This window comes from Anser cygnoides, chromosome Z, assembly GCF_040182565.1.
Source record: "Anser cygnoides isolate HZ-2024a breed goose chromosome Z, Taihu_goose_T2T_genome, whole genome shotgun sequence".
NCBI classification, from domain to species: Eukaryota; Metazoa; Chordata; class Aves; order Anseriformes; family Anatidae; genus Anser; species Anser cygnoides.
This window is the reverse complement of record NC_089912.1, coordinates 43,477,168-43,500,125: the sequence shown is the minus strand read 5'-3', so window position 1 is coordinate 43,500,125 and position 22,958 is coordinate 43,477,168. Positions and strand designations below refer to the sequence as shown.

The 22,958-nt window shown below is 41.3% G+C and overlaps 1 protein-coding gene across 1 annotated transcript in view; it reads right to left on the bottom strand.

The window, feature by feature from the left end:
• Positions 1-20,302, bottom strand: part of RASEF (RAS and EF-hand domain containing) — a 44,673-nt gene extending 24,371 nt beyond the window's left edge. Inside the window, exons 1-5 of the mRNA XM_048054463.2 lie at positions 19,848-20,302; positions 4,562-4,708; positions 3,794-3,884; positions 872-967; positions 118-195 (exon numbers count right to left, since the gene is read on the bottom strand). Of these exons, the coding sequence (XP_047910420.1) occupies positions 118-195; positions 872-967; positions 3,794-3,884; positions 4,562-4,708; positions 19,848-20,215 (780 nt within the window). The 5' untranslated portion in view covers positions 20,216-20,302. The remainder of the gene's footprint in view (positions 1-117; positions 196-871; positions 968-3,793; positions 3,885-4,561; positions 4,709-19,847) is intronic.
• Between the last annotated feature and the right edge of the window lie 2,656 nt (positions 20,303-22,958).

Here is a 22,958-nt window from a genome sequence, read left to right as displayed (position 1 = left end):
AATTATTCATTTAATTTATTTTATTAAATAGCATTAAATGTGGGGGGAAAAAAGCAATCTATTGCAAAAAGCATAAAATTGAGGCTAAATTAATATCTAATGATAATCACTTCTTACCAGCAACATATCATGTATTCTTTTTTTCAGTTCAACCACATCTTCCCTGTGATTTATGTTTCTGGACTGCTCCTCCAGCTAGGATGGTAAAAAAAAAAAACACTCAATTAATGTACATTCTTGATTATTCTCATTCAAAATATGTAAAACTTAATGGAAATGATATTAAATAACCCCTAGAGTGTGTTACAGCTATTGAAGTTTTTAAAACCCATAGTATTCCCAGCTGCATGAGTAGGGAGCATTATTCCAAAAATTATTTCAAAATTTTCTGGTCTTCTATAAGATGTTTTAAGATTTTTAAGATTTTTAACATTTGAAAGAAATGCAATAGATGACAAAACCACTAGTGAATAGCAGTGTACTAATATAGTGAATTAGTACATTTGGATTGACAATTTCATCTAAGTCTATTAATTAGAAATACTTAGTGGTAATATATTAGACTGTTTCTGATGTATCAAAAACAAGACAGGTAACTGCAGTGTTAATATCTTCATGGACCTAGAAAATCATTCAGCAATAGAATTTGGCAATTTGGTCTCTTTCCTAAGTATTTCACTAAATTACACAAAATGTATACAACAGCACAGAACCACAACACAACCCAAAAAGTAATTTGAAGTTGTGATTTACCTATACACATTAAATTAAAAAACTACATCGTGATTAACCGTATTGGGGAAAGCACTTCATAAAGTCAGCATCTCTTCCAACACTTTAAAAATTCTAGCCGTGAGTTCAAGTTACTTACCTTTCTAAGTTTTTTTATTGTCACCTGGAGATCCCCAACTTCAGTATCATATTGGCGCTTCAACTCATTTAGTGCTTCTTCAGCTTTTCGTTTCTCCTGTAATATGTTATCTTATTAAAAGCTGACATAGGTTTCCAATGTTTTTTAAAAAATGTATCCATCAATTTGGAAAGCCAAACATTTTCTCATTAGATTAATGTGTGTAATTTTGTCTTTCCATTGTCTACCAACCCTTTCTTAAAATCCACTGATACTGATTCTATTATTGCAGTCCACTTATGAAATATTCATAGAAATGAAACACTGAGTTGGAAGTGAAGACATGGGTCAATTCCATGCTTGCTTTCTTCTCAGTCTCCTATGCTTACCATTTTCAATCTCTTAAGTAAAGTCAAAAGAGGAGTGTTCAAATTTTACTTTTACATATATGTAGGTGTGTATTACCTACACAGATGTATGTACACACACACAGACATGCAAGTCAAGGCACTGAACCCTTTTCAAAGTAGCCTTCCAGGGTTTTGCACACAACGTGCTGGTAATAGCACTACCGTGCCACCATCAGTTACTTACATACTTTCTTTGACTTTTTTTCCTTGCAAGCGTTTAAATATGACAGGCCCACGTTTAGTAAAAGGTATGCTGATGACAGCATCTTTAGTCATTAGAGTTTCACATAGTACTTGGTCTTAAACCAAGTGCAGTATTGGGGATATTATTTTAATTCCAAGAAATTGTGAAAGGAAGTTTCACCAAGAAGGGTTTGGGATTGACAGAGAAAAGAATGGTATGTGCCCAATGATGCAGATGTGCATGCATTCAGCTCCCCCCCCCCAAGTACTCCCAGGTACCAAGGTGAATGCGTTTTTTTTGCAGGACAGCCTGTGCTTCCACACAGAAAAAGCATGCATGGACTTTGCTCAGAATGCAGTACTTCCCTCCCTGAGATGCCGACATCCGTGTGTTAAAATGATAATTTGTCAAAGTAATCATCTTAGGCTGGATTCTCTTACTTCTGGCACCTATACTGGACTCCTAAGTATTGCTTGGTAACTATTTGCTTCCCCTGAAGAAACAAAATAGAGGATAGGCTCGCACTGCAGATACTACCATGCAAAGGCAGGTGTCACGGTGGTATGAGTGAGATCACTCTGGCAAACAATAGCCCTGAGTACAAGCTCTAAGATTAATGGTTTAGCACAATCCCACAAAGTAAATACCTTACATTTACTCTCAGGGTGTTTTAGTAGGTGGAGTATGCAGAGCTATGAGCTACAGTGAACATTCAGGACTGCACTGAGAAGAACGTTGTGGGAAACAAGTTACAGCCCATCTTCGATATCTGGGTGTGAAAGGTGAAACCTCAATCCATGCAACTCAGCAACAATCTGAGAACACGATGACTTCTTCGGGCTGTTGCCTGGCCATTTCTTTGGCACTTCAATCCAAAGAACAGATCTAGCATAAGCACTGCAAACTACAAAGGGTCCTTTTTAGAACCTGAAACATAAACTACATTCAGATAATAGATAGCAGACTTTTACATAAAGATAGTATGTGATTGAGGATGTCCTCCGATTGAACAAACGCGCACACCCTGGTCATATTTTTACAGTAGGGAAGAAGTTTTTCAGGACTTTTTCCAGTGATTTACTACTTTTTGCAGAACAGAAATTTTCCAAAGCAAACCTATTTGTTTTCTAAATATAAATGCATACTCTCCTTGGAAATGGCAAGTTTTTCTGTACTGAGACCTGTATTATAATTTGTTAAATATATTATGATATGCTATTTTCTTGGGACTATAACATTTTTATGTCATTGTATTTCATTACTAGGAAAACAGATTTTGATGCCACAGTAGGAATTTTTCCTCCTGTATAGAAAAAGACAATGTTTGAAGCAAATCTGTCAGAACACCTTTTACTTTCACAGATCATTTACTAAGAGACATTTAAAATCAGCAAGTTGGCTGACTGCACTTTCTTGCTTCTTATCCTGCAAATACTTTGATGAAAGAATATATACCAAATATACAGAGGTTCAGTATACGGTGCATCCTACCAAAGTAATGACAATAACCAGAGTTTATGTTTTAACCAGTGAATTTCTTATGCCCACATAAGAATACTTTGCATGAACAACAGCTCATATTACATATAGTACAAAGTTTGGTATATCATACATGAATTTAGTAACAGTTCAACATGAACCAGACAAGACAGGTAGGGTGGATTTCCTGTATTGCTTTCTGCTTAGGATTACACAGGCACGTGCAGTTTTATTATATCTTTCAATAAGAAAGGGGAAGAGGGTTCTTGTACTTTGCCATCAAGACTGCAAGTGGGCTGAAACAAAGGCTAAAACCTGAGTACACTGAAACAGAGAATATCCTATCAACTTCAAGAGGTCACGACTGTCACACCCTATCATCACGAACACCTCTCTCCTCTAGAAGTCTTTAAAATAAGATTGCAGAACCAGAACGTAACAACAGGGGAAAGAAAGGTCACTGCTCCAGTCAGATGTACAAATTAGGAACAAATGATTTAAGTATTAATTTCCACATAAATTCATCTATTAGTTACTAGAACTAAATTACATTCTTTTCTGGAGAAAGGTCATTTTTTCTATCCTGTTTCCAATATTGGACTCAGAAATAAACTGCTTTACATCACTATTTTCTTACCAAAGAAAAAGAGATTTTTTTTCTTGGTTTATTACATCTGAGCAGCCATTCCCCTTTGAGAAGCATTAAGAGAATACATTTCCCATCTCCTGGATATTTTCTTTTCATCCAGGCCCTGCTTTCATTGGCTTTGAGCCAGTCGATCAGCATCAAAGACACACCTGGCCATCAATCCTGCATAAATCCACTGAGAGTTTGGTCATTATGAAATTGTGTAAATACAAAATACTCACTTCCTTTTTAACTTTATGCTCCGCAGCCTGTATCCGTTGTTCCATCTCTTCCTCCAGCTCACTGAGCTGAACTGCCGCTTTATCCTGAGCTCTAAAATTTAAAAGTAAATACTCTCTTAAGACTTGCCCTGTGTCTTGACAAAAAAACTTATGTGGAACACATTTGCTGGCTTCCACTGAAACAAATTGGACAGACAGACATGGAAACAGTTGAGCACTGCCCAGACCTTGAAACTGGTGTGGTTGGGAACCCAAATCACAAATTAATTTGAAAATACAGGCTAATTAGATTTTAAATAATAACTGACAGCAGATGATTAATATGAAAGACAGCACATCATATTTTGAAGATGAAGTTACAATGATAAAAGCCCCTTCTGGTTATTCTATAAAGAGACTTCAAAAGGATAACTACTTGCAGCAACTTGCAGCACCGACACATAGAAAATCTCTGTCCTGAGCTCAGGAGAAGCAAAAATACATTTTTTCAAATGAAATTGTAATGGGAGAGTATGCTAAACCTCAAAGGTACAGGCATGGAAGAGGAGTCAAAATACATTAAGGCATTAAACATAAGAACACAGATAGACCTTATCCAAAGTATGAACAGGGAATGTTTATGCACATGTGCATATAAACTAACTTTTGAACTCAGTTTATGAAAACACTCAGGCATATTTGGCATTGACTTCCAGTAGTTTAATCCAAGAAAGTGTGATAGAGAAAAATGTAACTGCATAACTGAACTGGAAGCACAACTCACTATACCTTTTGACAGCGATGGCCAAGGTTTCCATCTCTGTGTTTTGAAGCTTGATCTCTCTGATGAAGTTCTTAATGACATGTTCGTACGGCTGGATTAATCTTGGTTCCACTATGTGTATGTTCTGATACAGAACACTGACTTGCTCTTGTCTGAAAAAGACAGATACCTTTTTAACAGACTTACTTGGAACAATGCTCTGTAAGAGGTTTGAAAAATGTGTTACAAATGAAGGTAGTTCCCTTTATTGCCTATTTTTAAAATTTAACAAGTCAGATACAGACATTGAACATTCAACAAGATAGGTCTGAATTCTTCTAAATTATTTTTATCCTTTCCCTTTCCTTAATATAGCTACTGTAGAAAAATCTTTTTTTAATTTTAGTCAATTTTTTGTACTAATATTCGTGATGTATTGAAGGGCATGCCACTGGAGTAATCCACAATGCAAATCAACATTTCTGGTGGCTGTAATGTTAATTATAATCTGTGGAGAGGTATAATGCTATAGCAAGCTGCATAAAAATGTGAAAGTGGGTAAGCACACCAACCACCTAAGTAAAAATGGATGTTTAAGGTAGAGTAGGGGCTGGTCATATGTCCTGTGACACCACTACAGGGGGTAAAATGACTGAGGTTTGCTAGGTAGGCTGAAGCTATTTTGAAAACTGAATACAGGTAACAATATCTTTGTAGCAATATGGAAATATGCATGGCCTGCAAAACTCTGAGAAAAGCAAAAAGCAACCCACAGAGGCACAGAAGCAAAGACAGCTATCCATACAAAGTCTGATGCTCCCACACCTGTTGGACTTTTAGTCTTCATATCTCTTATAAACGTGGGCAGGGTTGCAGGGGAAAAGAAAATACAGGTCTCTCACTTAAAACAAAGTATTTCGGTGCTGAAGTCTGCACCCCTAATAATGGCAGCCCTGTTTTGTACCACACACATAATAAATAAATAAATAAATAAATAAATAAAAGTAAAAGTAAAAGAAAAAAAAAGTAACAAGCTAATTTTATACATAACTCTTATGTGAAAGACAACAAATATATAAAGAAAAAAATAAAAAGTCTCTGTAGATCCTTAAGTTATTAAAAGACCCCCTGAAATTTATACTGCTTCTTAATGGCTGCCCCAATGCAGGAGTACAATGTTCTGATTCCCATTTAATCTGGACTCATTCCTGTAGATTCTGTACAGTTTTAATTGTCAAAGCAAACCATTTTAACAAGATGCAAAAACAAACAATAGCATAAGCATCAAAATGTTATTACATAGATTAGTTTGTAAAAAGCTCTGATTTCTGGTCATACCATTAGTAATCTCAGGTAACGGTTTGTGTTACATGCCAGCTTGGTTCCAATACCTGGATTATCATAAGGCAATTTATCATAGAAAATTCTATATGATCAGAATTTAGCAATCCCAAGGACAACTGAAGCTGACTGCCCTGTACAGAATATACCAGAACACAGGCAGGTATTCAAGAATTTACAGAGAAAAAAAGAAGAAAGAAAAGAAAGAAAAAGGGGAAGGGGAAGGGGAAGGGGAAGGGGAAGGGGAAGGGGAAGGGGAAGGGGAAGGGGAAGGGGAAGGGGAAGGGGAAGGGGAAGGGGAAGGGGAAGGGGAAGGGGAAGGGGAAGGGGAAGGGGAAGGGGAAGGGGAAGGGGAAGGGGAAGGGGAAGGGGAAGGGGAAGGGGGAGAGGAGGGGAGGGAGGGGAGGGGAGGGGAGGGAGGGGAGGGGAGGGGAGGGGAGGGGAGGGGAGGGGAGGGGAGGGGAGGGGAGGGGAGGGGAGGGGAGGGGAGGGAGGGGAGGGGAGGGGAGGGGAGGGAGGGGAGGGGAGGGAGGGAGGGGAGGGGAGGGAGGGAGGGAAGGGAAGGGGAGGGGAGGGGAGGGGAGGGAAGGGAAGGGAAGGAAGGGAAGGGAAGGGAAGGAAGGAAGGGAAGGGAAGGGAAGGGAAGGAAGGGAAGGGAAGGGAAGGGAAGGGAAGGGAAGGGAAGGGAAGGAAGGAAGGGAAGGGAAGGGAAGGGAAGGAAGGAAGGAAGGGAAGGAAGGGAAGGGAAGGGAAGGGAAGGGAAGGGAAGGGAAGGGAAGGGAAGGGAAGGGAAGGGAAGGAAGGGAAGGAAGGGAAGGAAGGAAGGGAAGGGAAGGAAGGAAGGGAAGGGAAGGGAAGGGAAGGGAAGGGAAGGAAGGGAAGGGAAGGGAAGGGAAGGGAAGGGAAGGGAAGGGAAGGAAGGGAAGGGAAGGGAAGGGAAGGAAGGGAAGGGAAGGAAGGAAGGAAGGAAGGGAAGGGAAGGAAGGAAGGAAGGGAAGGGAAGGGAAGGAAGGGAAGGGAAGGAAGGGAAGGAAGGAAGGGAAGGGAAGGAAGGGAAGGAAGGAAGGGAAGGGAAGGGAAGGGAAGGAAGGAAGGAAGGGAAGGGAAGGAAGGAAGAGGAAAGGAAGGAAGAGGAAAGGAAGGAAGAGAGGAAAGGAAAGGAAGGGAAGGAGGAAAGGAAAGGAAGGGAAGAGGAAAGGACAGGACAGGACAGGACAGGACAGGACAGGACAGACAGGACAGGACAGGACAGGACAGGACAGGACAGGACAGGACAGGACAGGACAGGACAGGACAGGACAGGACAGGACAGGAAAGGAAAGGACAGGACAGGACAGGAAAGGACAGGAAAGGAAAGGACAGGAAAGGACAGGAAAGGACAGGAAAGGACAGGAAAGGACAGGACAGGAAAGGACAGGACAGGAAAGGACAGGACAGGAAAGGACAGGACAGGACAGGACAGGAAAGGAAAGGACAGGAAAGGAAAGGACAGGAAAGGAAAGGACAGGAAAGGACAGGAAAGGAAAGGACAGGAAAGGAAAGGACAGGAAAGGACAGGAAAGGACAGGAAAGGACAGGAAAGGACAGGAAAGGACAGGAAAGGACAGGAAAGGACAGGAAAGGACAGGAAAGGACAGGAAAGGACAGGAAAGGACAGGAAAGGACAGGAAAGGACAGGAAAGGACAGGGAAAGGAAAGGAAAGGAAAGGAAAGGAAAGGAAAGGAAAGGAAAGGAAAGGAAAGGAAAGGAAAGGAAAGGAAAGGAAAGGAAAGGAAAGGAAAGGAAAGGAAAGGAAAGGAAAGGAAAGGAAAGGAAAGGAAAGGAAAGGAAAGGAAAGGAAAGGAAAGGAAAGGAAAGGAAAGGAAAGGAAAGGAAAGGAAAGGAAAGGAAAGGAAAGGAAAGGAAAGGAAAGGAAAGGAAAGGAAAGGAAAGGAAAGGAAAGGAAAGGAAAGGAAAGGAAAGGAAAGGAAAGGAAAGGAAAGGAAAGGAAAGGAAAGGAAAGGAAAGGACAGGACAGGACAGGACAGGACAGACAGGACAGGACAGGACAGGACAGGACAGGAAAGGAAAGGAAAGGAAAGGAAAGGAAAGGAAAGGAAAGGAAAGGAAAGGAAAGGAAAGGAAAGGAAAGGAAAGGAAAGGAAAGGAAAGGAAAGGAAAGGAAAGGAAAGGAAAGGAAAGGAAAGGAAAGGAAAGGAAAGGAAAGGAAAGGAAAGGAAAGGAAAGGAAAGGAAAGGAAAGGAAAGGAAAGGAAAGGAAAGGAAAGGAAAGGAAAGGAAAGGAAAGGAAAGGAAAGGAAAGGAAAGGAAAGGAAAGGAAAGGAAAGGAAAGGAAAGGAAAGGAAAGGAAAGGAAAGGAAAGGAAAGGAAAGGAAAGGAAAGGAAAGGAAAGGAAAGGAAAGGAAAGGAAAGGAAAGGAAAGGAAAGGAAAGGAAAGGAAAGGAAAGGAAAGGAAAGGAAAGGAAAGGAAAGGAAAGGAAAGGAAAGGAAAGGAAAGGAAAGGAAAGGAAAGGAAAGGAAAGGAAAGGAAAGGAAAGGAAAGGAAAGGAAAGGAAAGGAAAGAAGGAAAGGAAAGGAAAGGAAAGGAAAGGAAAGGAAAGGAAAGGAAAGGAAAGGAAAGGAAAGGAAAGGAAAGGAAAGGAAAGGAAAGGAAAGGAAAGGAAAGGAAAGGAAAGGAAAGGAAAGGAAAGGAAAGGAAAGGAAAGGAAAGGAAAGGAAAGGAAAGGAAAGGAAAGGAAAGGAAAGGAAAGAGAAAGGAAAGGAAAGGAAAGGAAAGGAAAGGAAAGGAAAGAAAGGAAAGGACAGGAAAGGAAAGGACAGGACAGGAAAGGACAGGACAGGAAAGGACAGGACAGGAAAGGACAGGACAGGAAAGGACAGGAAAGGACAGGAAAGGAAAGGACAGGAAAGGACAGGAAAGGACAGGAAAGGACAGGAAAGGACAGGAAAGGACAGGAAAGGACAGGAAAGGACAGGAAAGGACAGGAAAGGACAGGAAAGGACAGGAAAGGACAGGGAAAGGGACAGGAAAGGACAGGAAAGGACAGGAAAGGACAGGAAAGGACAGGAAAGGACAGGAAAGGAAAGGAAAGGAAAGGAAAGGACAGGAAAGGAAAGGAAAGGAAAGGAAAGGAAAGGAAAGGAAAGGAAAGGAAAGGAAAAGGAAAGGAAAGGAAAGGAAAGGAAAGGAAAGGAAAGGAAAGGAAAGGAAAGGAAAGGAAAGGAAAGGAAAGGAAAGGAAAGGAAAGGAAAGGAAAGGAAAGGAAAGGAAAGGAAAGGAAAGGAAAGGAAAGGAAAGGAAAGGAAAGGAAAGGAAAGGAAAGGAAAGGAAAGGAAAGGAAAGGAAAGGAAAGGAAAGGAAAGGAAAGGAAAGGAAAGGAAAGGAAAGGAAAGGAAAGGAAAGGAAAGGAAAGGAAAGGAAAGGAAAGGAAAGGAAAGGAAAGGAAAGGAAAGGAAAGGAAAGGAAAGGAAAGGAAAGGAAAGGAAAGGAAAGGAAAGGAAAGGAAAGGAAAGGAAAGGAAAGGAAAGGAAAGGAAAGGAAAGGAAAGGAAAGGAAAGGAAAGGAAAGGAAAGGAAAGGAAAGGAAAGGAAAGGAAAGGAAAGGAAAGGAAAGGAAAGGAAAGGAAAGGAAAGGAAAGGAAAGGAAAGGAAAGGAAAGGAAAGGAAAGGAAAGGAAAGGAAAGGAAAGGAAAGGAAAGGAAAGGAAAGGAAAGGAAAGGAAAGGAAAGGAAAGGAAAGGAAAGGAAAGGAAAGGAAAGGAAAGGAAAGGAAAGGAAAGGAAAGGAAAGGAAAGGAAAGGAAAGGAAAGGAAAGGAAAGGAAAGGAAAGGAAAGGAAAGGAAAGAAGAGAAGAGAAGAGAAGAGAAGAGAAGAGAAGAGAAGAGAAGAGAAGAGAAGAGAAGAGAAGAGAAGAGAAGAGAAGAGAAGAGAAGAGAAGAGAAGAGAAGAGAAGAGAAGAGAAGAGAAGAGAAGAGAAGAGAAGAGAAGAAGAAGAGAAGAGAAGAGAAGAGAAGAGAAGAGAAGAGAAGAGAAGAGAAGAGAAGAGAAGAGAAGAGAAGAGAAGAGAAGAGAAGAGAAGAGAAGAGAAGAGAAGAGAAGAGAAGAGAAGAGAAGAGAAGAGAAGAGAAGAGAAGAGAAGAGAAGAGAAGAGAAGAGAAGAGAAGAGAAGAGAAGAGAAGAGAAGAGAAGAGAAGAGAAGAGAAGAGAAGAGAAGAGAAGAGAAGAGAAGAGAAGAGAAGAAAAGAGAAGAAAAGAGAAGAAAAGAGAAGAAAAGAGAAGAAAAGAGAAGAAAAGAGAAAAACGTTAAAACGGAAGCGCAGGTCTACAAAAGTGCAGGAAGCAGACCAGTCATGAGGAAATACATCATACCAGTGGCAGAAATGTAAAGAGAAATGATGTTTTGCAAATTTCTGGTCTGACACCATATCTAACACATCACAAATACCTGTCCTCCTTTTATTGTTACAGGAAAGCTTAACCTCTGATTTAATGATCCTCCTTATTAGAGAGATGGTACTCTTCTATCTTCTATGAAGGCAGTGCTAATGAAGACATTCACTACAACTATGATATCAACATTCAATGTGGTTTTCCCGCCTGAGATACTTCCACAGTTTAAATTATCAACTTTCCAGCACTCTGCTTCTTCTGTATGATCTTCCCACTAAAAGTATAATTTATTTTATTACAACTGTACCAGAATTGCTCCTGTAGCTCAGATTTCCATTTTAAACAATTAAATATTTCAGGAAACCAAAACATAAGTTTCCATATGAAATGCAGATACTTATTTCAATATACAGAAACATAACACCACCACAGAAAATACAGATTTACTGAAGCCAGAGGCATTTTTGTGTACCTATATGTTTCTCTCTTGCAAACGGTCTCCTTTATGAAGGCTTATGATTTAGGTGTATTCAGTATCTACAGAAGTTAAAATTAATGTAAACTTGACTCTGACTATGTATGCATACAATTTCATTTAAATATCATTTAAACAGAGTAATATCAAGGTTCACAAATGGTTACAATAACATACAGATTTATCTGATCATCAGATGCTACAACATATGTATAAGCAGTATTTCATTAAAGAACTCCCCAAACATATGTTTACTCAGTATTCTACCTTTAAAAAACAGTTAAGGGACATTTTCCTTGGCAATCACACTCAGTTAAAATAACACCATCGAAAATACTAAAATCAGGAAAAAAATAACAACAAAAAAATCATTTAAAATCTGCCTTCTTTCACTCTGTACTATTACATCATTCAGACGTATGTGAAATTTCTGTGCTGAAAGATTACAGCACAATAGAGAAATTTAGAATGCTTGTGATAACAGCACATATCACAAAATAAATTTGTGATTGAGGTTCACCAGGTCTCAGTTAAATTGCAAGTGTACAATAGATTGGTTGTATTTAAACACTGAATTCCAAGTATCAGCAACTGGCCAAACAGTAAGTTGAGTGTCCCGAGGTAATACCATTCACAGATTTCCTACCACACTTCCATTACTGCTGATTAGCCTTGAAGCTGGAGCATGACTGTACTTCAAAAATTACAAAATGCAGTCTCTCTGTAGTCCCTTTACTTGAAATTCCATTTAGTCTGATAGCAGGATATGGTAACATATGTTGCATCTCACAAATTCCTGGCACTTCAGCAGTCGTCCTTCAGAGGTATAAACACCTCACCAAAACAGCTAATACACCATTACAGAACAGTCTCAAATTTTAGATAGAAGCAGCTACTGTGTGTATTTGAAATTAGCTGCTGAAGAATGTCACTTCTTCACACAGTGTCAACGTACACATACCCCTTTAGAAGTGTGGCATGTAAAACAGAAATGGCACTAGCCACAGCAAGATGGACAGAGGTTATCAATCTTCTGAGGCAGATACATTCAACACAATCTAGGTCAGTGTACATAATTTTTAGGAATAAGAAATACAAATATAAGATCTGTATTCTGCAATTATCTTTTTTTTCCTTTAAATTGCAGTGTTGCCAAGGAGATGCCTACTAATAACCTTATTTCCTAGAAAGCAACCAAACAGCGGCAAAATTACCTTTTACTCGATGTTAACACAAAACGTTCATTACTTGAGCAAACGTTTCTCTGGGATTCTTCCAAATCACAGCCTACCGATTTATGGTAGGATATTTAAGGACCTACATCACTTATTTTCACAAGAATATAGGGTTATCTTGGTACTCTTTCTTGCCCCATCTTGTGCAGGGTTAGTCATTTGCTAACTTCAGGTCAAAGAAGCTGCATCCATAAAACTACACTGTACCTCCACCTGTCCTGAAAGTCCTGTGACTGAAAACAACCCATGCACAACGCCAGAAGTCTCCTACCACAAGGACTGTTATCGGCTGTAGCAAAATGGAAGGTATGGTGTCTTATGCTGTTGGACTAGAGAGTCAACTAATTAGTCTGGCCCTTCACTACAGTACTTCGTGCCAGGATCAGAAGACATTCATAGGAGAATAATGTATTTCTGCAAGTTTGTTCTCTTTACAAGAGTGCCAGTCACTCCCTCCCGCAGCTTCTTTGCAAAGTTTATGCAAATACAGATGCCTGAAGACAGAAATCAATCTCTGCACACTGCTGTGCTTCTGCCATATGGCTGTCTGCTCTGTTTTAAGATGTAGTAGTTAGAAGCACAAAGTAGTTACTGTAAGAGTTAATTTTGCCTGTGATACCAAAAACTCTTTTATTTATTGTTCCTCCTCAGCCCAGTGACTGGCTACCATACAAATGGACTCAAAACATCTGTGACCTAGTTTTAGGAAGCAAAACAATAACCATCCAAACACAACTGCACAGAATCCTGTAAAGGACACGCAAGACTTTTTTAGATAGAAATTGGCCACTAAAATTCTCAGTGACACTCACCTGAGTGCTTCTACGCCAGCCTTACAGGATATCTCAATTAAAAACATGGATCAACAACTACTGTAGCAACACAAAAATGCAGGATAAATGAATTAATGCAACAAAATTGATGGGACCCTACTTGATTACTTACGCCTTCAGCAAGCAGTAATACACTTTCATGAATTGGGAAGACTCTTACTGACTTAATCACTCCAAGCATCCATGATGCATTAGCAGAAAACATATTGTGATAATATTTTATATTTTCACATGATTTTAGAAGGATGAAGTTATATATACTGTATATCAGCATGCAATAAGTATTTGATGATTACGAGAAGAATTGTTCTTAATCATCTCTTTCCATATTTTAAATCACTCCTCTACACGATTTGCTAAGCATTAGTGACTTCACCGCAGCAGGACAAACTAGTTGCAATAGATATTGCTAAATTTATTTGTTTATCTCCAGTTCTCTCCTGGACATGCTATTTCTTTTTGCAAATTCAAAATTATTTATTGAGGGAGATTTAAAAAGAGAGATTAAAACTCAAAATTATTTATTGAGGGAGATTTCACAAATAGACTTCACTGAGCTGTCTCCTGAATACTGAATAGTCTTTGCTCTGGACAAAAAAAAAAAAAAGGAAACTAAAATGCCTTTGCTTCAATTTCAACAAAATTCATACGAAATGCTCAGGTTTGTCCTTTAAAATTAGTGTTTCTTGAAATCCAGAAATCCCCTTTTAAATAGATTAAAAGCTGTACCCCCTTTAAGTTCCACACAAACACAGCTGTAAAGCTTCACAATTGCATAGAAAGAGCATTTTCAAATATAACATGAAAGAAACTGTCACTTTGGACCCTCTGGTTCTACGCTTGTACCATCTACCATGAAGTATAAGCACAAAGCACTTATAGCTCAAAAAAGTACAGTATCCTGACCAGATACTGCTCTGACTTTACCTTACCTCATCTCAAAGGTTTTACTAGTTTAGGTTCTCTGTAAAATTATTAACTGTAATTATATTAATTGTAATTGTATTAACTAACTAATATTTTAATAACTTCACATAATACTGTATTACATAGAGTTACTGCATTACAGAAAGAAAATAAATCTGCCCTGATGATAATGCCATCTGTAATATGATAGATTTAAAATACCAAAGTAGAATGGAGAAAGACCAGAGGGAAAAAAAAAAAAAAGGAAAAAAAAAAAAGAGAGAGAGATCAGACACTGAGATGATATTACATGGCATAATTTTATTTAAACCAATTCATATCAATTCACAGTATTGTTTTGAATGGCTGAATGACAGTTTGCCTACCAGTCCACCCTCTGAATGCAGCTCAAATGAAGTTGGTGGAATGTATCAAAGAAGAGTAACTCTATGGTTGCTGGGTTTCTTACGCATATTCCCTACCTAGTTGCAGAGAAAGTTTATGTTACATGTTCTGCTTAGCCTGACCGGATGGGCTGTATATGCAGTGCAGTTCTCCACCAAGTAAAAGACAAAGTGCAATAAGCTTTCGGAAAACAGGCAAAAATCAAAGATTTGACAGTGATGTTATAATACCACTTCCCCTGGCATGGTAATGATTCAGCGTTTCTTCCACCACTATTTTGTGTATATTTACCAGGGTCTGATTTAGAAAGGTAGAGACTTACAAAGGTACCAGCAGAATTTCAGGGCCCACCTGTGCAGAGCACTCAGAAGACCACAATGCAGCAGGACAAGATAGAAGCCCACTTGGACTGGAAGTGTCCGTGGGCTGAAGAATCTCACTGGGCTAGGACTGCAATGAGAGGTAAGAAAACTAGACCAAATTGTTCTCCAGCAAGAGCTTTTACATTAACTCGAAAGAGGTATTTCTGTCTACATATATATATATATGTATGTTTTTTTCAGCAACATCCATTGCTGCTTTTCTGATCTCTGCCATCACTTCCGTCCTCTTTCTTATCCGTGTTATTACCTGCAGACTTAAGGTCCCCAACTTTCAAACTTTCTCTTTGATTTGTTGACCCAGACATCCTTCAGGCACAGGTAAAGTATAGCTTCTGATTTTGTATGTGCAGGTAGAAGCAAAGACAATCACCACTACACTTAAACATGTCTACATACTGATAACAATAATAATAATATGCCCCTGTTTCTAGGCTTTAGAATGTTCTCTCTTTGAATGGTCTCTTCCCAGTGTACATGAGCTTGTAAAAATCACTCCTACTCCTGTAGCACCTCTGTTCTGGTGTGGGTATGAAAGGATGAAATGCAAGGTTTTCTGAGCCAGGAGCATCTGAGCTGGGTGGTCAAAGCAAGAGAAAGATCAGGCATTAGACATCTGTCCTTACACTGGAGATCAATAGCCTATGTGTACTACCAAGGATAGGGAAATAGCCTGTTCAGAAAACCTTGTGTCCCAGGTGAGTGTCTAATGCCTTCTCCTAGAGTAAGAGCCCTGAGGAAAGACACAATTACATGAAACGTTCATACAAATTAAACTTTGAAGTATTTCTCAACCTGAAGCACAGCATTTATTTTAGTATCAGCTTTTCTTTATAAGTCCTTTCACTAATTGAACTGCATTAAAAGAAGAATAAATCCTCAACCCCCCGGTGAGAGAGTCTGGGCAAGGGAGTGGCAGCGGATTTGCAGGGAAGGGACTTCTAGTGTTTCCAAGGAATAAATACTGTTCCAAGGAATAAATACTGTTCCCTGCCCAAGGACAGACGTGTAACTTGGAGCAAGTAGTGGGGCAGGTGTGGAAAAGCCTGTAGGAAAGGAGGTAAAGATAAAGTCCATGGAGAGGCAGAATGTTCCAAAGGATGGGTCTATGGAAAATGAGACACAAAAATTTCAGGAAAACAAGTGCTAAGAGACTAAGTTATTTGGTACAGATGCTGTTCTGATTAAAGGGAAAAAAATAACTGGCAGGAAAACCTAAGGCAGCTCTGAAAGACTTGTAGCTCACAGAAAGTCCTCCACACTTCCACACACTTCCAGCAGACCCATTTGCCAACCCCTCATTGTGAGATGTATTAGAAGACAAGACAAAATCCTACAGCACAGATCCCGTCTCCAGCACTGTGATAAAGGTTGCCCTAGCAGCTGCTTCTCCACAGGCTTTGCATTCACTCCCTCTCTGAGAAACACACGTCAACTTCCAAGGAAATTCCACTGCTAGTATCATGGCTCTTCATCTCCTGGAAGTAAACATAATCTCCTGACAAGAGCTGAAGCTGAGTTTTCTATTCACCTTGGCACAAAATCCATTCTGGCTCATGACAGCAAGTGCATAATGAGTTCTGGACTGTTTTTTCTGCAGAAGAGCCCACCTCCTCTCATGTTGCACAGCAGCATATGCCATGAGCATCATCCAACTTCACAGGTTAAGCTGCTACTGTTAAAAACAACACTCTTTTCTCATTTTATGATGTCTACCAGACCAACATTTTCTATACAGGTCCAGATTACATATTTAGGAGTGAACTGTGATCACAATTAAATTAGGAAACTTTGTAATTTTACAATGCATAAAATCTCACAGTATGGCAATGCAGAAAAGAGGCAAAAGAAACAGACCCTCAGATGAACAGCCAAGGCAGTGGAGAGGCTTCTGTCAGAAGCAGAAGAATTTAACTCAAAACAGGGATACAAACTTTCTTCTCTAGATTCACCTACATTCATGCTGAAATTAATTTAGTTCATTTTCTAAATAGATTATCCCAAATATCACAGAAATACTGCCTGCTATTGTTGAAAGGGATACAGTTTATCCCAGCAATAAACAAGAAGGCACACGATACACGCAGTTCAAATCTTTGCTCCTTCTGATTTAAGATCTTTGAAATTTAAATTTCAGAATACGTTTTCTGGGAAGTTTTTGCCCATGATTTACAGACAGAAATAACTGCCATAGGGATCATAAGAATAGGTTTTGTCCTGACGCACCAGTGGACGTTGGATCATTCTTTGTTCCAAGTTAGAAAAGCAGAAGAGTAGCTATCACGAGACCTCCTCGCGTACTTAAAGGAGTGCATGCCTGCTAAGGGAGTGGAGGGAAACTTCTCATCTTACCACTGAAATCCAAACAGACCTGAGGATGACCACGTATTAAACCAGAATGCAACACCAGTAACACAACCACAGGCTAAACCCTTCTAGCGCAAGAAATACACTGGAGTACTCGCTGCCTGGAGCACCAAATAGCTAAATTCCTTCTTTTTTTTTTTCTTTTTTTTTATTTTTTTTTTGTCTACTTCTAGATAACTGCAAATACTTCTTAGAGGAATAAACCAATGGATGTGTCTGAGTTCTAATAAAGTAGATCTACTATAGCTCACACAGCTATACCCCCGTTGGCAATTTTCTACATGTAAATCAAAAGTACAGCAACCTTTTTGTGTTTAATTACTCACTATAGCAGATTGAATATAACAACAAAGAAGGAGTAGTTGCATTTTAAATTAAATGAATGCCAAAAAAATACCCAACCCTCTACGCAATTCCACTAAAATCTGACTTCACACATTATACTAGGTCACTAGCCTGGAAAGACTCCACTTTTTTGTACTAGAGGCACAATTGCTCACTGAGTACATGTGAAGACTAAGACAAACAATAATTTGACTCACAGTGACCACCTTACAAAGAAACCTAACTGAATTCAGCCCTGAAAATCTGTTCAGATTGGGAAAAGAAGGAGCAGGGCTGAAAAGAAACTTTTCGGTGTTACCACCGTTGTTTAACTACACAAGATACAACTCCAGAATGGACTTGAATGTTTCACAATATAAGGTAACAGAACTATGCAACCCAGACATCAAAATACAGAGACAAGGTCCATCCCACAACAAAAATATATTTTCAAAAATTAACTACATTCAAAATATGCTCATTTTAGTACAGTACTAGGCAGTACCTAACAGTAAACAATGTTGCATCTAATGCCTGCTACTCCATTAAGGGCTGAGTTAGGATATTGATCGGTGTTACTGGGTTTTCCTTGCTATTACGGTGACTTATTTATGGCTTTTAAAAGCCCATTTATAGAAAAAGAGGCTGAACCACATATGCTGATATCAGTGAAAAATTTCCTTTTGATTTCCATGGGTATTTGATCAAACTCAAGAATGACACAGACCACAGCTGCTGGGTAATTTTCTCCTCAATTCAGTCATATTTTTATCTCATCAGTTTAATCTCCTGCACCTTGCTTTTTGCTGTACAAACCACAACAGCATCAAAGCATGTGACACTGTTTTGCTAGAGCAGGACCAGAATGCACAATATCTTGAGGGACTGAACCTCCAAGTTCCCCCAAGACTGAGATCAAAAATATGGACAACTAACTCCACTCATCTCTATTTGAGGAGTTTCTTTCTTGTAATTACTCTTCTCATGATTTTCAACGCAAATGTTACAGCTAACATATGAAGGGTAATAAACCACAATGTGAGAACGCAGACTCTTTTAAAGTATTGAAGAGGCAGGTCTGTGCCAACCTAGGCCTGTTCTTAGAAAACATTAAAAAAAAAAAAAAACAATAATTTAATAATTTAAATAAAAAGATAAACATGTTTTTGAAGTACCAGCTTCTACATTACATGGTTTTGTTATATTCTGCTCTTTAAAATCTCTCCCATGCCCAGACTTTAACACTTTATATGTATTCGTTGCTCACTCACATAATTGGTCGAAATGTTTTCAGTGGGACATAAATATATATATATATCAGATATATTTCAACACAAAAAGATATGGGTCATAAATGGAGAGAAAAGAAAAAAAGTTGAGCTGTAACAAAGACCTGCTTCTAGTGCTTCAGCACAGGAACGAGAAAAAACAGGAAAAACAAAGGGCACACTGTTCTTCGGCTGACGTTGGCACACACCTAACAAATACAGCCAGCTGTGAAGGATGTTCAAAGGTATTTATAAAGCTAAACATGAATGGGAAATGTTACAACAAATAACTGCCCACCTGGCACACATGTATTTAATTATCAGCATTCAGTTCTGTTTGCAACTTGATGCATAATAATCCTAAAACAATATAATTAAATGACATGTCTGGACACTCAAACCCAAGAGAGTTAGTTCTGTCCCGTCCTACTGCCCTCTTAGACAAGCAACCAGACTACATTCAAACCCTGCTGCTGCAAACACAGTAATCAAGAGATGGAGATAGGCTTATTACCAAAAGGTGATGGATGCTTTCACAAGCCATCACTGTTCATGAGTCACACTTTTCCATCTCCTATTGATTTTCTCTCTGGCTTCAGGTTAAGTTCTGAATTGCTTCTGCAGACTTTCAAACAAGAGGCTTATTTTTCAGTTCAGTAAAAAGCAACCTACTCTGGTTCTGGGCATGAACAGTAAGTTCTTTAACCTACAGGACATCTCTTTTAAGACATTTGTCATTGCAAGAGCCAAATGGATTTTTAAAAGTAGCTAGAACCAAACTATTGGGTTCAGGAGTAATTTAAGGTGTGTTACATGAAGTCTGGAATGATAAATTTGCCAATGATTTGTGTTCCTGTAAAGCAACAAACTGTACAATCGACTTGATTGGTGGAAAAGTTACACAGGTTCTGACATGCTTTTAATTAGAGCCTGTGGATCTCACAGACAGCTCTGCTGGAGTTTGACACAAGCCCCTTCGCATATGGTCATGTATCTGTTTCAATTGCCCCTGAACAAGCTGCCCTTTAACTCAGATTGCTTGTTTTCCAGTTCAAGTTGCAATTTTTGAATTAAGCAGAATTACCCTGTACTTTCTATGGCCAAGATCTTTGTAAGAACACAGAGCACCTGCAGTTTCAGGCAGGCTACTGCTGACCCCCAAAATACGTATCAGTGAAATGCAACCAGCTTCGTACTGATAGACCCACCATACCCAGCTTTAATGCCCGAAATCTACCCCCCGGTCTTCTTCTTTCCCGCTGACACGGGGGCGAAGCAGTGCCCGTCGGATTGCTGTGTGGCATCAGGGGAGGCGCAGGGCAGCGCTGCGCCCGACGGGACGGGACGGGACGGGACGGGACGGGACGGGACGGGACGGGACGGGGCTTACCTGGGGATGAACCTCGCCTCGTCCCCCAGCCGGACCTCGAAGTCCCTCCAGGGCTGCTCCAGCCCCGCGGCGGCCCACGCCGCCGCCGTCTCCCCCTCGTCGTCTCCCCCGTCCCGCGGCTCCCCGCGGCCGGCTCCGGGCCGCCGCCGGGTGGCGCCGCGGAAGCCGCGGGCGAACTCCGAGAAGGTGATGGCCCCGTCGCGGTCGCTGTCGAGGCGCTGGAAGATGGCCTCGGCCTCCTCCGGCCGCACCCGCAGCTCGGCGCAGAGCGCCGCGAAGTCCTCCCGCTCGATGCGGCCCGAGCCGTTGGCGTCGCAAGACAGGAAGAGGGCGCGCAGCCGGGACAGGTCCTCCCCGTCGGGGTCCATCGCCCCCGTCTCTGCCCGCGGCACGGCACGGCACGGCACGGCACGGCACGGCACGGCCCGGGCTGGCGGCAGCACTGCGCCCTGCGCTCGGCGGGGCGGGACGGGACGGGACGGGACGGGCCCTGCTCCGCCCCGGTGCCCCCGGAGGGAGGCGGGCACGGGGGCGGCTCTGGCCGGCAACAAGCGCCGAGGTGGCCGGAGAGGAGAGGGAGGGTGAAGGGTGCGGCACGGCACGGAACGGTACGGCACGGCACGGCACGGCACCTGCTCGCCCCGGAGCCCCCGGGAAGGTGCCCGGTGCCAGCAGCACAAAACTGCTCTTTGTGTTAGCGGCAGGCAAGGAAACCGCGGCTACCCCAGGTTTCACCACGTAGGTTCCCGCTGCCCGTGAGCAGTTTCGGGTTAAATGTTGTGGAGAGAGCGCCTGCGACTGTCCCACCAGCAGTGATTTAGGCAGGGACGTTGTGAAAACAGTGAAAGCGCAAAATCAATAAACCGAAGGAGCCAGATTTCAGTGCTTTGTATAGCAGAACTAGCTTCCGTCTTTCTCGACAGAAGTCAAGGCTCCTCACTTTTTCTAAGTCCTTGGTAAAAGCTCGCTTTTCATCGGAAGCAGTTACATTCTTAACTGAGATGTTTTATATTCCCCTCCACTTATTCTTCCTTATCTGAAAATGTAAATTGCACATACCGAAGTTGTGATAACCAGAATGCAAATCCACCTCCTCACAAAACCGTGTTTCCTTATTCACTGAAATAGAGCCCGAGGGTAAGAACATGGTCCAGCAAAGCACACGCAGGCCAGCTGACCTCTCATTACAATAAATCACACATTGCAAATGGATTATGAAATGCTCCTTTGCCCAAGAATTGTGGAATGCCCTCAAAGGAAACTAATGGTTTTACAGCTTTTGATTACTATTTTGCCAGGGTTAGACAGACTCAGTTTAAAATCCTACAAATACCTATCTGAATTTTTTCAATGGATTTTTTTGTGAAATGTTCCCTTGCACTCTAGATAAATTCAGCCACTAAGTAACTGGGAATATAAATTGTAGCCTAAACATAAATATTGAAGGACTTCAATATATGATTTTATATGTTTTTGACACTTTTTAACACTTTTTGTCACTTTTTGGTACATTTCTGTTAGAACGATAAAACTACTATGTGTAGCAAAGGGGTATCATCCTGAGATTCTCATATTCTATCAAAACCTAGTGTTTTAGTAAAGCAGAGTTAATTTGACAGAAGAGTTCTTTGTGTTCCATGTTTTCTCACCTGTCAGCCTAATTTTTGTACCCAAAGAATTGACCGAGTCAATCATGAAGCCCCAACAGGGCTGATGATAGCTGTTACTCAGCCATCGGAAATGACAAACTTATCTTGTTTACACCTACAGTTCTCTGTTCATAACAGTCAGGACACTTGGCTTTCAGTGTTGGCAGGCTTCTGAGCTCAACCGCAGCAGGTGTTGAATGTGTCTCACTAGACAAGGAGTTCCTCATCAGATCAATGTGCTCACCTTCCTCTTTACTTTTGTGGCTGCACGTTCACTGAGCTGATGTTTGTTTGTCCTCACTCCGTCGCGCATAGCTCTTGTCACAGTGTCTATCCTGGGCTGCTAAGTAGAGGACAAAGACTTTGGACATATCACCCCCATCTTTTTTCCTCTGAGATTTAACACCATCTTCTCCCAAATCTTTCCATATAATCCTGTATTTACATGACTTTGGATTTTACCTTCCTGCTGCCTGCTTCCTTCGTGCAGCAGGCAGGCTATGACTTGGTTGCCATCACGGAAATGTGGTGGGACCACTCTCATGACGGGAGTGCTCCAATGTCTGGCTATAGGCTCTTCAGAAGGGACAGGCATCACAGAAGGTGTGGTGGTGTGGCTCTCTGTATTAGAGAGTGTTTTGATGTTGTGGAACTTGAGGCTGGGACTGATAAGGTTGAGTCTCTGTGGGTTAGGATCAGCGGGAAGGCCAACAAGGCAAGCACCCTGGTGGAGGTCTGTTATAGACCACCGAACCAGGATGAGGAGACGGATGAGGAGTTCTACAGGCAGCTGGCAGAAGTTGCGAAATCGTCAGCGCTTGTTCTCGTGGGGGACTTCAACTTCCCAGACATATCCTGGAAGCACAACACAGCCCAGAGAAAGCAGTCTAGGAGGTTTCTGGAGAGCGTGGAAGATAGCTTCCTGATGCAGCTGGTTAGTAAGCCTACCAGGGGAGGTGCCCCGCTTGACTTTCTGTTCACAAACAGTGACAGACTGGTGGGAGATGTGGTGGTCAGGAGCTATCTTGGGCAGAGTGACCACGAAATGGTTCAGTTCTCTATTCTTGGCGAAGCCAGGAAGGGGACCAGTAAAACCGCTGTCTTGGACTTCCGGAGGGCTGACTTTGAGCTGTTCAGGACACTGGTTGGCAGAGTCCCTTGGGAGGTGGTTCTGAAGGGCAGAGGAGTCCAGAAAGGCTGGGCACTCTTCAAGAAGGAAATCTTAATGGCTCAGGAGCGGTCTGTCCCCACGTGCCCAAAGACGAGCCGGTGCGGAAGACCGGCCTGGCTGAACAGAGGGTTGTGGTTCGAGCTTAGGAGAAAAAAGAGGGTTTATAATCTTTGGAAAAGAGGGCGGGCCACTGAGGAGGACTATAAGGCTGTTGTGAGGCTGTGCAGGGACAAAATTAGAAGGGCCAAAGCTCATCTGGAGCTAAATCTGGCTACTGCTGTTAAAGATAAC